The sequence below is a fragment of the Camelus bactrianus genome, chromosome 9 (genome assembly GCF_048773025.1).
Source record: "Camelus bactrianus isolate YW-2024 breed Bactrian camel chromosome 9, ASM4877302v1, whole genome shotgun sequence".
Lineage (NCBI taxonomy): Eukaryota > Metazoa > Chordata > Mammalia > Artiodactyla > Camelidae > Camelus > Camelus bactrianus.
In genome coordinates, this window is record NC_133547.1 from 72,380,707 (window position 1) to 72,395,033 (window position 14,327).

The following is a 14,327-nucleotide window of genomic DNA, read 5'->3' on the forward strand; positions in this document are numbered from 1 at the left end:
TAAAGCCTGTATACACAGGATCATGTATAACAGAGCCAGCAAACTTTTTCCTTTAGGCTTGATAGTAAATATTTCAGGCTTGCAGGCCACAAGGTCTGTGTTTAACTACTCAGCTCTGCCACTGGAGCTCCAAAGCAGCCATAAACAACAGGCAAGCAAATGAGCATGGCTGTGTTCCAATAAAACTTTATTTACAAAAGCAGCTGACTGGCCCACAAGCTACAGAATTTTCTCTGACCCTGATCTACAATATAGAAAGCAGGATGGTCACATCTCTCACATTACATGTGCCTAATTAGCAAAACATCACGTAGCTTGAATTGAAGCGGGCATAATATAAAAGACACAGATTTGGGATAATGTGTTTCTTCTAACAGCACCGCTATACATATCCACCGCTTTATTAAAAGATAATTAATGCTCAAAATTCTGCCTAAGAATTAGAAGCTACAAATACAGCTATGACTAAGCACAGAAACCTAAACCTCAGGATATTTTGAAAGCACTGCTACTCTAGTGAAGCTGGTTCACTTGTTAAAAATTAAAAAAGGCAATAAGGCCAGAGGGGTACTTTTCAAACTGCATTCCAAAGGGCTCCTTTTGGGAACTTCCACGTATGCCTGTATCTATTGTAGGAGGTGGAGAAGGAAAAGTCTCCTGATCTCTCACAAGCTTTCGTCCAAAATTTCCATTTGGCAGCTCCAACTCAGCCAGTTCAGAACTGAACAAACTACTGTCTTCCCCTAATGTCTTAGATCCCTGTTTCCATCATGGTAAAGTCATCTCCAGCTCACCCAGGCTTGAAACCTCAGAATCATCCAAGAGCCTGGCATGTGACAAGCATCCAATAAAGAACTAGTTAGTTACCTGATTCATTCATTCGTTTGTTCATCCATCCATTCACTCACTCTTACATCCTTCCCTCCACCTCAATAGGTCAGTTGCCAAGTCTGACACCATGTCTACTACATCAGTCAAGGGAACTTCTTCTTCTCCCCTGTTACCACTATCTTACTTCAGACCAACAGGTTTAGTGGATATCTCCATCATTTTCATCTTCCTAAAGGTATCTCCAGGATGTCACCACAACGATAAATAAATCATCAATAACCCCCACCTGCCAACAACTTAAGTTAAAACACACCTCATCTGATATACAAGACCCTTCATAATCTGGTCCCACTCAGGAATCAGCATTTATCTGCAAACACTCCTTTTCTGGCATCCTGGGATTCACAGCACAGCCACTCAATATTCCCTCTGTGCCCCCAGCCCATCCCATCCCAACATCTCCACCTGGGTCCTCATTCCACTAGCTGTCCTAAAATGTCCTAAAATCCCCTAATCCCTACTTGTTCAAGTCCTACAAGTCTCCTCACTCATGAGGAGATGCTGTTTGCTACTCTCTGTTCTGCACCAAAACTACTTTGTTAGACTGTAGGCATCCCGAAGATATCAAGCTGTCCACCATTCCTGTTCACAAGTGCCTAAAAGAAAACCTTGAACACTGGAAAGTTGAACGAAAGTTTCCAGAATGGATGAATGAACTAAAATCACCTCCCTCCTTTTGAATAGCAGCTTTCAATCAATAGCAATTCTTCCAGTTAAGACTCACTGATGACATAATGTCTCTTGCTTTATTATGAAACACTCTAGCGTGTAAGTGGAGACAGAAGAGCCTTCCACACAAAGAGCTTTGGTCGTTCCTGTCTTCAATGGCTTTTCATCAGGACAAATGAAAAGACAGTAGTGGTAGTAGTGGTGGTGGTAGTGGTGGTGGTGCTGGTGGTGGCGGTAGTGGTGGTAGTGGTAGTGGTGGTGGTGGTGGTGGTGGTGGTAGTAGTAGTGGTAGTAGTACGAGTAGTAATTTAATAATAGTAATAGTGACTAACAGTCTTTGAATGCATACTCTCTCAATACCAGTCACTCTTCTAAAAAACTTACATGTATTAATTCATTTAATCCTCACAAGAACCCTATGAACTAGGTATGATTATTACTCTCATCAAACACATTTTCCCACACTTCTAATTCATCCTTTTGTACCTCTGAGCTCAGCACTAATCTTATCAGCTTGGACCAGGAAAGACGCCAGGATGCACAGAAAAAGTAGCCACACACTCAGAAGGATTCTTGAGAGAGTTCTAGCTAGAAAGACAGATGTCTATATACTTTTTTTTTTCTAAGTGGAGGCACTGAGGATTGAACCCAGGACCTCCCTCATGCTAAGCATGCACTCTACCACTGGGCTATACCCTCCCCATATCATCCTGTATTACACAAAAATGGAGTCTATTTTGTACAATACAAAGCACATGTGAGATGCTTTATAAATGCTTGCTCACTCCTTTTTGCCTGCCTCCCTCCCTTCTTCCTTCCTTCCTAACAGAACTTACTTTTAGGTCTCCAAGATAATGATTTGTGTTTTTATCTAATATTTGTCTCTCAAACGAAAAGGGAAGTTCACCAAAGCTAGTGGCCATAATTGTCATGTTGATGGCTCGCTCTCTCTCAAGCCTCTAGTGCTGCGGGACACGGAACAGACACTCAGACATTTAGATGAAGGAAGGAAGGAAGGGAGAAGAAGGGAGATAAGGAGAAAAGGGGGGAAGGAATGCTTGATGGGTTTGCTGGCATCTTGATTCAGACACTCATGCCCTCTCTATCACCCAGCAGCATGACAGGACCAGCTTACTAGAAAAGAGCTACTTAAATAACAAAAGGCACGACGCTGCCTCGTGGACTCGCAGTCTCAGGACTGAAAAGGTCTTGTGCCTGTGTGTCCCTGACACTTTATGTATCCCTTCTGCCCAACTCTCTCACACTGGTCCCCCTGTGGTACGATGAAAAGTCAAGCTATAAAAGCAAAGCACAGATAACAAGCTTGGATACGAGGTCAACTTGTAATCCTTCTCGTGATCATTCCCCTGCGCCCTGGAACTCTTCTTAGCTGAGCACAAAATACTCGAGGGTGACTACTTAGGGCTTTCCTCATCTCTTAGGTTTCCATTCTGAACTAGTCTAATCAGCTGACTAGCAGCCACTGCAAGTAGTGGCAGAATTTAGCAATAAAGTCCGGGTTAGGAACACAACTGGGGAGCTGAGAAATTCCTTGGCACCGCTGTGACTTTCTCTGAAATTTACATTCACATGCCCAGAAGCCTGACCCAAAAGTTAAGGGAAATGTAAATTCTCAACCATCTGAGCCCAGTCACAGTTAACACATGCACAAGCACACACACAAATCTACCCTATTTTGTTCTGGCCGTCTCCTGCCCTTGACCTTGACAGATACAAACCCCTCAGAAAATCTCTAACCAGCAATACCTGCCAAGATGCCCTCTCACCGGCACCTTGTCCAAGAAACATAACCCCAAGAAGCAAAATTGACTTATCCCATGCTGTGAACACTGGATCCAACACAACTCAAAGCTAAAAAAGCAAGTAAATAGAGGCTAAAGTCAAGTTAGATGGAAGCAATTTTCCTATCAAATATTCTTCCAAAGTTCTATGATAAATTGCTCATTCAACCACTTCTGTCATATCCAATTAAGTTTGAGTCACATTTTTATTTACACTTACCTCTGCCACTCGGTGAGTGGAACTAAACCGAGGTGGTAAGCCAGCCAAAACACAGTGTTGGTGGGTGGCATTGAGATCATCTGCAGAAACAAATACCAAAAATTAAAAAAAAAAAAAAAAAAAAAAGAAAGAAAGAGAGAAGGAAAGAAAATCACCTGACACAGACTTATTAGTCACTCGATATTATTTAACTAAAATACAAAGTAAATAGTAAATTCATTATTCAAGAAAAATGACAATAACCAAGGAATTGACAGTTATCCTGTATTCTTTAAACCATTCTTTGTAAGTAGGATGACACTATATATATATATATATATAAGTCATATGGTATAAAACCACTAATGGTGTAAAACCATCAAAAACCATGATGCTTTTAGTAGTGAAAGGGGATGTTACCAATAATTATTCCAGGACAACAAGTGCAAACCAGGATTGTCCTTTGCTAACAGGACATAGGGTTACCTTACTTATTTGTAGTCTTGTGATACCCTCTCACCACCTTTAGAATTGGCCAAAATTCTTTCATATTACTTGGAGTTGAACATCTTTCATCTGAAAATCGGCCTCACTCTCTCTCTCTCTCTCTCCCCAATCAAAGTATCAATTTTGCCCTAACAATTTTCCAGGCAGCAAACCAACCAACTCAGCATGTTGCGAAGCTCTGGCTCACAGAACAGAATTCAAGCCTACAGATTCATGACCCAAGCATGGAGTAGGCGGTGGATTCATCAGCTTAAGAACACGCCTAAAACCACATACAGCAGGAGGAAAACCAAAGGCCAAGTTGTTGTGTATTCTAAGAAATGATGCCATATGTGAGGCAGAATCTGTATCACTTTTGCTTAGGACATTGCTTCTTCTATTACAAAGAAGAGAACTGAATAGAACTGTTCCCACCAACACATGATTTCCGACATAAGCAGCAGAGGCTTCTTAGCAAGATACCAAGAAAGACAATGACGTAAACTAGAAGGCAAAGACCACTATACCCCGTAGGTGTTAGCAAAAACAACCTATAGTGTTATCTCTAAACATAAACGGAAATACAAAATGCCAATTGCATGACTCCTGCTGACGGACATTACAGAGTAACCAGGATGAGGTTTACCCTTTTACCTTAACAACCATAAGACAGACCAAAAACAGGAAACAAATGTTTTTGATACAAGAAAGCAGAGCATGATATTACCCCAAAGATAAGAGAAAGAAAATAGGTAAGCCCTACAATTGCCCTAGCTTACTACCTGGGAACAGTTTCAAAACCACAGAGTAGGGAGGGAGAAGTCAGAACTTGAGTTTTCAGTTTCCCCTCTTGCTGAGCTGTGAAGACAGACTAGAGTTTAGGAAGGCCGAGGCAGCAGAGATGTGTAGGGCAGAACGCTGCCAGAGAAGAACCTGCACAGGGAGAGAGCAAGCAGACATCCGCAGCAGGCAGGGTTCCTTCAAGTCTTTAGGTAAGCACTGATCTGTGCACGTAAGAATACAAAGCAGCACCAGAAAGCTGTAGGCTGAACGAATCTCAGACCTCATACAGGGCCAGGAGTACTTTGTGCTCTCAGCAGCCAGAATGGCTCCTACTGAGATAATGGATAGAATCTTTAGAAAAGTATCATCTTAGAAGGAAAGTTAAATAAGCCCTATATTAAAGGCTGCCCAAGGTCCATCAAAAAGCTTAACAGCAAGTCTCAAAAGGATCCAACCTATTCCATATAATTCAATTACTCACTAGAGTGAAATCCAACACTATTTAAAAGCATATAACAAAATCAGGCATCAACAGATAAAACTGGCCATATCCAGCATTCATTCAAAATATAACAGAGAAATAAAAGATGTACGATACATATGACATTGACATGTAAGATATATACATATCTTTCTTTCCCTTCATATATACATATCCTACATATATGTATGAAGAGATAAAATGAAGCTTCAAAACACAAAAAATAGAGTGACTAACATTAAAAATTCCATTGAATGAGATGAACAGCACCTAAGACACTGAAGAAGAAAAGGTAAGTGAAGTAGAATGCACAGAAACTACCCAAAAACACAGAGGAAAAAAACACTATAAAAAAAAATGAAAGAGCATCAATGCCCTATGAGACAATATTAAGCAGTTTAACATAAATGTAATTAGAGTCTCAGAGGAGGGAGAATACAGAAAAAATAATTTGTTAATGTTGGCCAAAAAGAAAAGTAAGAACAAAGAACAAGAGTGACAAATAGAAAATATTAACAAATAAGATTAATATTAACCCAACTGTATCATTAATCACTTTAAATGCCAATGGCCTAAATACACCAATTAAAAGACAGAGATTGTCAGAGCAGATGAAAAAAACAATATGCAACTATATGTAGTCTACAAGAAATTCACTTTAAATATAAAGACACATATAATTAGAAGGAAAGGGATAGAGAAAGATATATCATAGAAACACTAATCAAAAACAAAGCTGGAGTACCTATAGGAATTTCAGATAAAGCACACTTCAAAAAAAGGAAAATTATCAGGGATATAGAGGGGCATTACATAATGATAAAGGGTCAGTTCTCCAAGAATATGAAACAATCCTTAAGGTGTATGTGCCTTATAATAAAGCATCAATATATGTGAGGCAAAAACAAACAGAACAGCAAGGAGAAACAGATAAATCCACTATTACAGTTAGAGATTTTAACATCCCCTCACAGAATAAATCCCTCAGGCAGAAAATCAGTAAGGACACAGTTAAACTCAAGAGCACCATCAACTTAACTGACATCTATAGACTACTTCATACAACAACAGCAGACTACACATTCTTTTCTAGCTCATGTAGAACATTCATCAAAATAGACCACATTCTTTTTTTTTCTTTTTTTTTAACATTTTTTATTGATTTATAATCATTTTACAATGTTGTGTCAAATTCCAGTGTAGAGCACAATTTTTCAGTTATACATGAACATGTATATATTCATTGTCACATTTTTTTCTCTGTCAGCTACCATAAGATCTTGTATATATTTCCCTGTGCTATACAGTATAATCTTGTTTATCTATTCTACAAATTTTGAAATCCCATCTATCCCTTCCCACCCTCTGCCCCCTTGGAAACCACAAGTTTGTATTCTATGTCTATGAGTCTATTTCTGTTTTGTATATATGCTTTGTTTTTTGTTTTTGTTTTTGTTTTTGTTTTTTAGATTCCACACATGGGCAATCTCATATGGTATTTTTCTTTCTCTTTCTGGCTTGCTTCACTTATAATGACATTCTCTAGGAGCATCCATGTTGCTGCAAATGGCATTATGTTGTCGACTTTTATGGCTGAATAGTATTCCATTGTACAAATATACTACATCTTCTTTATCCAGTCATCTGTTGATGGACATTTAGGCTGTTTCCATGTCTTGGCTATTGTAAATAGTGCTGCTATGAACATTGGGGTGCAGGTGTCATCCTGAAGTAGGGTTCCTTCTGGATATGTGCCCAGGAGCGGGATTCCTGGGTCATACAGTAAGTCTATTCCTAGTCTTTTGAGGAATCGCCATACTGTTTTCCACAGTGGCTGCACCAAACTGCATTCCCACCAGCAGTGTAGGAGGGTTCCCCTTTCTCCACAGCCTCTCCAGCATTTGAAAATAGACCACATTCTTGAACAAAAAGCACACCTTAGCAAAGTTTTAAAAAAAAAAGAAGTTATACAATGTCTGCTCTCAGCCCACAAAGGAATTAAACTAGAAACCAGTAACAGAAAGATGACTGGGAAATCTCAAAATACTTAGAGATTACACAACACACTTCTAAATAACATATAATCAAAGAAGAAATCACAAGAAATATTTTAAAAATATTTTTAACTAGGTGAAAATAAAAATACAACTTATCAAAATTTGTGTGCTGCAGCAAAAGCAGTGCTATGAGACAAATTTATAGCATTGAATGTATATGTTAGAAAAGTAGAAAGCTTTAAAATCAATAATATAAGCTCCCATCTTAAGAAATTAGAAAAAGTATAGCAAATTAAATTTAAAGGAAGCAGAATTTTAAAAATAATAAAAATTAAGGCATAAATTAATAAAATCAAAAATAGGAAATCAATAGAGAAAATCATTGAAACAAAGCTGGTTCTTTGAAAAGATGAATAAAATCAATAAGTCTCTAAGCAAGCTAAGAAAAAGAAAAAAAAAGAGAACACACAAAGGCTAATACAAGGGATGAAAAAGAAGACATCACTACAGAACCTATGGATGTCAAGGAGATAATAAAGTAATACTATGAACAGCTCTCTGCCCACAAATTGATAAACTAGATGAAATGGATCAATTCCTTGAAAGATACAATCTGCCAAAACTCACACAAATAGAAATAGACAAACTGAATAGGCCTATATCTACTACAGTAATTGAATCAATAATTAATAGCCTTTCAAAATAGAGAGCTCCAGAAATGAATCTGGACAGACCTTACAGTTTTCATAAAAATCAACTCAAAATAGATCATAGATCTAAATGTAAAATGTGTATGTATAAAACTCATAGACAATAACATAGGAGGAAATCTGGATGACTTTGGGTGTGGTTATGACTCTTTATGTGCCACCAAAAGCACAATCCATGAAAGAAAGAACAGATACACAGGACTTCATAAAAATTAAAAACTGTTCTGTGAAAAACACTATCAAGAGAATAAGAAGACAAGCCTCAGACTGGGACAAAATATTGGCAAAAGACATGCTCAGTAAAAGATCTATCTAAAATATACAAAGATCCCTTAAAACTCAACAATAAGAAAACAAAACAACTGTATTAAAAAAAAATGAGCAAAAGACCTGAACAGATAGCTCACCAAAGAAGATATACAAATTGCAATAAGCATATAAAAAGATGCTTCACTACATTTGTCATGGGATTGTAAATTAAAACAAATACCCACTATACACCTATGAGAATAGCCAAAATCCAGAACACTGACATCACCAAATATTAGTGAGGATATGAAGCAACAGGAACTCACAATCATTGCTGATGGGAATGCAAAATGGTACAGTCACATTGGAAGACAGTCTGGCAGTTTTTTACAAAACTAAACACGCTCTTACTCCCAGACCCAGTAACTGCACTGCATGATATTCACCCAAATGAGTTGAAAACATGCCCATACAAAAAAACCTGAAAATGGATGTTTATAGCAGCTTTACCCATAATTGTCAAAACTTGGAAGCAACCAAAGTGTCATTCAGTAGGTGAGTGGATAAACTGTGGCACATTTAGATAATGGAATATTATTCAGCACTAAAAAGAGAAGTGCTATGAAGCCATGAAAAGACATGAGGAAACTTACAAATGACTACTGTTAAGTGACAGAAGCTAATCTGAAATGGTTACATACTGTATGATTTCAACTCTAGAACATTCTGGAAAAGGCAAAATTATAGAGACAGTAAAAAGTTGTCAGGAGTTGAGGTGGGAGGAAAGGACAAATAGGAGAATTACACAGGATTTTTAGGGCAGTGAAACTTTTCTGTATGGTACTATAATGCTGGACCATGTCATAATACATTTTTTTAAAAAATCTATAAAATATACAATACCAAGAATGAACTCCAATGTAAAATATGGACGTTAGGTGACAATGTAGGTTAACTGACCATAACAAATGTACCACTGTGGTACAGGATGTTGATAGTGGGAAAGGCTATGTATGTTTGGGGGCATGGCTATATGGGAACTCTATACCTGTCACTCAATTGTGCTGTGAACCTACAACTGCTCTAAAAAATAAACTTTTTTTTTAAAATTATCAACTGAAAAGTCTTTGGAAAATTCTTTAAGAATGCCTGGTTCATCATCTTGAGACTCATAATACACACAGATATATACTATATGAAGTAATTCCCCCAGAGTTCTCCGGGCAGCGGAAAACCCTTATTTGCATTACTTCATTTAATTCTTGGGTTAGCAACTATTACGTGATGAGTACTATTCCAGATCCAGTGAACAAAACAAAGTCCCAGCTCTCATGGAGGTTACATGACGCTAGAAAAGACAGATAATAAGCAAGAAATTCAGATGGGAAGTGCCCTGGAGAGAATAAAGGATAATTTAATGAGCTTAAGAATTAGTGGGGTTCCAGGGAAATAGTGCAGTACCTGGTATGGAACCTTCACTGGTGACATTTAAGCCAAGATGAGATCTGAATAATGAGGAGCCTACAATGCCAAGGTCTGGGATGAGAGAATTCCAGGCAGAGGAAAGGGCAAGGGCCAGGGCACTTAGTGGGCATGAGCTTGCTAGACAGTGAGGATGAAGACCAGCCAGGGAGACTGCAGACCAGTGAGCACGGTGGAGGTGGGGTGGGGCCTGGAACGGATTAAGGAGGTCTCTGTTGGTCATGGTAAGAAATGGGGGTTTTATTCTCAATACAGTGGGAAATCTTTAGAAAATTTTAAGCAGAGAGGGAAAAAAGGTAGAGAGGATCTAAGTTGGAATAAACCACTCTGGTGGCTTTCTAGAAAAAAGAGAAGACTAAAAAAGGGAACAAGATTTGAAGCAGTCAGGAAACTGCTGCAGCCTTCCATGCAGGAGTTGACCGTGACTTGGTCATAGCAGAGGAGATGGTGAGCAGTGAACAGATTCAGCAGTTTTCGAGGAAAATAATAGGACCTGCTAATGGACTGGGGAAGCAGAGTGATACAGTGAAATTGAGAACAATTTTTGGGGTTTTCACAGGAACAACAACAAACTGAAGATGAGTAAGTCACAGACCAACAGGACACTATATGAACAATAGCACAAAACACAATGAAAGGTAAGGAGAAAATGGCAGTGGTACATTGAGCATTAACGGCAAATACGAAGACAACAAGGAAAGCTAACACAGAGGAAGAAGTTAGACCTGGCCTCTGCTGACTTGGGTTTAGGAGTGTGGCTTTAGGCCTGAAGAAGACCGCACGTCCATTCTCTCTTCCACTTTGCCGTCTCTGAGAACTCTGGTTAAGGACACATCTGAGAATTTCTAGTCGATCTGAACTATTTTGCCCAAAGCGGGATTTAAAGCTAAACTAACAAACAAACAAACAAACAAACAAACAAACAAACAAAAATGCAGAGGTAGGAGGAGTTTGTCCAGGCCAGACTCCCATAAAGGGTTGAAACCATTTCTAAGAAACATGTAGATACCATTCTCATCTACCCAAACAAAAGCCTCACTACTCCTAGGCTATTATTAATAAGGATCTACAAATATTATAAGGAGGAAAAAAAATCATCTTCATGAACATATTTGCTAAGTGCTTTTGTTTCAGCGAGGGGCAACCAATCCAAGGCAGGCCAAGTGACAAACAACATTAGAAGTAAGTGCTCTGGGGCTGGTATCTTCATTGAAATCCTTGGCAACTCTCTAATCAAACCACTGTTTTGAAATTGCTCCCAATTGTCTCTAATCCTTCATGACTTTTAGAAAGAACCCTGTAATTTTCATTGAAGAGCTTCTAATTTATCTAAAACTCTATGTCTGTAAAAGCAGCTCAAGCTTCATGGACTGTACATCTCAAAGGATATTCTAAAGACATTCCTAGCTTGAAAGACTAATACTGAAAAAAAAAAAGACTAATACTAGTAATTTTTAAAAGAAAGCATTTTAAAGAACATCCCTTTGCCAGAGCTATCTCAGAAAATAGCTAAAAATTGACTGACTCTGTGTTCAGGTGGAAATCAGAGTTTGTAGAATTTATTCAACAAAACAAATGGAAAAGAAGCTCTCACTCTTCGCAGGCTAAATGCTGCGTGCTCTATCGGTGGGTGAAGAGAACTCCAGACACTCACTGTAGCATGAAATCTCATCTCATATATAAGAGACCACAAATGCAAAGGCATAATTTACGCTAGGGTGACTAAATTCATGCCCAGGACTTTCCTGGTTTTAACACTGAAGTCCCAAATCCTGAGACCCCCACCCCCACCACCCCAGGCAAACTGGGACAGCTGGTCACCCTAAATTTAACCCAGCCCTTCTTTCCTTGGTTTTGTTGTCCAGTGTGTCACCAGGGCTATTGCATCCCAAATTTCTTAAAGTAACAATCAGGAGCTTTGCTAAAGGCACTCCTGAGCTAAATGAGCCCAATACTGAAATCCAATCTTCCCACTTTCACACAAGCACTGAAGCTTTTCATTCTTACTCACCTGTCCATTCTCATCCCTCAATCTTAATATTTATGACCTTATTTTTCTTAGATGTGGGGACATCCATGACCGAGAACATTTTCAGAATTTAATAGCCAATGAAAGGGGGAGGGGAGGCTTCCTGGCAAGATGCACAGTAGAGACCCCAGCCTCCACCGACCCCTTCCTAGATTTCCAAAGAGACGATCGATGGAATATTAAAAGAGATCAGGACTTCTTTCAGTGCAAGTATTAGGGAAAGGTGCTCAATATGCCAGGCATTATGAGGAACTGTGTTAGATACAGTGTAAGTGGGGTAAGATTATGGAAGGGCAGCATCCTGATCAATGTATCAAGTAGATCTTCAGAGAAGCACTCACTCTCTAGCTCAGAAGGTGAAGAGCAGGCGGGGCAGGAAAGGCTAAGGGGCACCCAGAGGGCAGGCTTCTCGTGTCTGCAGGGCAGCCTTAAGTGCACACAACCTGTGGGACCCACAGACCCCAGACGTGTTACAGGCACAAGCACCACTTTGAGAAGAGAACCAGGCATCGCTGAGGGTGGAAACTGGATCAAGCAGGTATGCCAGTGACGGGCCGTCCAGCTGCCACGGTTTGCTTGTACTGCCAGCATCTACACCACCTAAGACAAAAACGAGTTACTCAGTACACACCAGTCTACCAAGTCTGCCATCTGGCCATATACATTTTCTCCGTTCCTCTTTCAAGTGAATCTATACTAAGCTTTCACAGAAACAATCTTAATACCTACCTGCCAGCCAGTGCCAGTCCTCTTTCTAGAATGAAACACAGACAGGAAAAGCAGGACAAATCACCAGGCTCGTGCAAAAGACTACATTTCTAAGGGAAGGAACCAGTTCAACCGAAACTGTCTCTTCCGAAAAAGTGTTACTCAAACTGACAGGCAAAAATGGTTATAAAGTTCTCAATATTTCAAGAAGCTGCTTCACTCAAGAAGGCACTGCATCCGTGAGAATGGGGAAGGCAATCATGAGGATGGAACAGGATGAGATCATGAAAGGCCGCTTGGAGGTGATTTTTTTGAAACAGGTATTGCTTCATTTGAAATGATAACAGATGGAGGGAACAACAGAATGCACGCTGCAGAAAAATGGCATTACTGAGGTGGATGAGAAGTCAAGAAATTCCCCCAGAACTCAGAGGGAAAACAAAATTACTGACAGAAAAAATAAGACATGAGGGGCAGAGTCTGGAAGCTTATATAACAGATATAAGCTATATCAAGAATCTTAGAAACAGATATAACAGGAATCTTAGAAAGAAAGCAGAAAGCAGAGATGACAGAACAAAGAAATAACAGAAGAATATTTTCCAAAGTTGTGACAAGGCCTGAGTCTGTATTACAAAATGGTCAACCAAGTACGTAAACAAATTCTGTTCAAAAATTAAATACAAAATACGACAGATGTCCAAAGCAAAAACACAATTTACTACAATAGAACCAAAATGAAATGGTCTCAAACATCTCCCTAACATCAAATATCAGAGGTCAAGGGACCCAGCTGTACGGTTTTAAGGTGGAGAGCTTGTTACTCAAGAATCCTACAGCCATTCAAGGAGATACTGATACGTGAAGGCACAGAAAATCACTCTCAAATAATGCAGAGATTCAGAGAATTATGCTACCACCATTCCCCTAACATTAGCTTTCATGAAAAAATGGTTAGAACCTATACTTTAGCTGACCAAGACAGTGATTAAATTAAATTAAAACCATGATATAAAAAAGATTAGCAGTGAATGTAAAAGTAGTTAAATAATTTCAAATAGGCTTATTTCATTTAATGCAAATATAAAAATACTATCTGAAAGAAGAGATGCTTCATCTAAAAAAATTTCTATATTAAAAATCTAACTCAAGAAATCTAAGAGTACATTAAAAAAAAATACCTGGCAACTAGGCAGAAGGATTGAACAAAGTAAATGTCAAGAAAAACACTCACACATCAACAGAAAAATGGGTAAAAGATGACCAGTCAATGAACAGTAATTGAAAGAAGCATACAAATGGCCAAGAAACATGGAAAATGCTCAACCTCCTCCGTAAAGAAATGCAATTTAAAATAGCATGTTATTTTCACTCATTAAACTGGCAAAAATATTTTAAATTGTAATGCCCAGTACTGCGTAGGGTGAGATAAAGTAGGCTGGTGGAAGTAACCACATTTCATACACTGTAGGTGAGAATGTAAACTGAAGACAATCTTTCTGATTAACAGTCTGACAATATGATATGTACAGTTTTCAAATACCGACATGCTCATCCCTTATCCATGTATTCCACGTCTAGTAATTTTTCCTACAGAAATAATCAGAGATGAGACAAAGATGTATGTACAACAATGTTCACTGCAGGGATGTATGTGATATCAAAACACTGGAAATGAATTACATGACAATAGTAGGGGATTCTTATTTAAGCTGTTTTTTAAAATCACATTTTCAAGAAATATTTCATAAGGAAAAATGTTCAAGATATAAAGGTATCAGGGAAAAAATATGACACAAAACATTATATCTAACATGATATGAATTTTCTAAAAAAGACAA

The 14,327-nt window shown here is 38.6% G+C and overlaps 1 protein-coding gene across 5 annotated transcripts in view; it reads right to left on the reverse strand.

The window, feature by feature from the left end:
- Window positions 1-14,327, reverse strand: part of FTO (FTO alpha-ketoglutarate dependent dioxygenase) — a 357,038-nt gene that overhangs the window by 216,962 nt on the left and 125,749 nt on the right. For all 5 annotated transcript variants that reach the window (XM_074370731.1, XM_010963637.3, XM_045523123.2 and 2 more), the window contains exon 5: window positions 3,583-3,662. In XM_074370731.1, coding sequence (XP_074226832.1) covers window positions 3,583-3,662 — 80 coding nt within the window. The remainder of the gene's footprint in view (window positions 1-3,582; window positions 3,663-14,327) is intronic.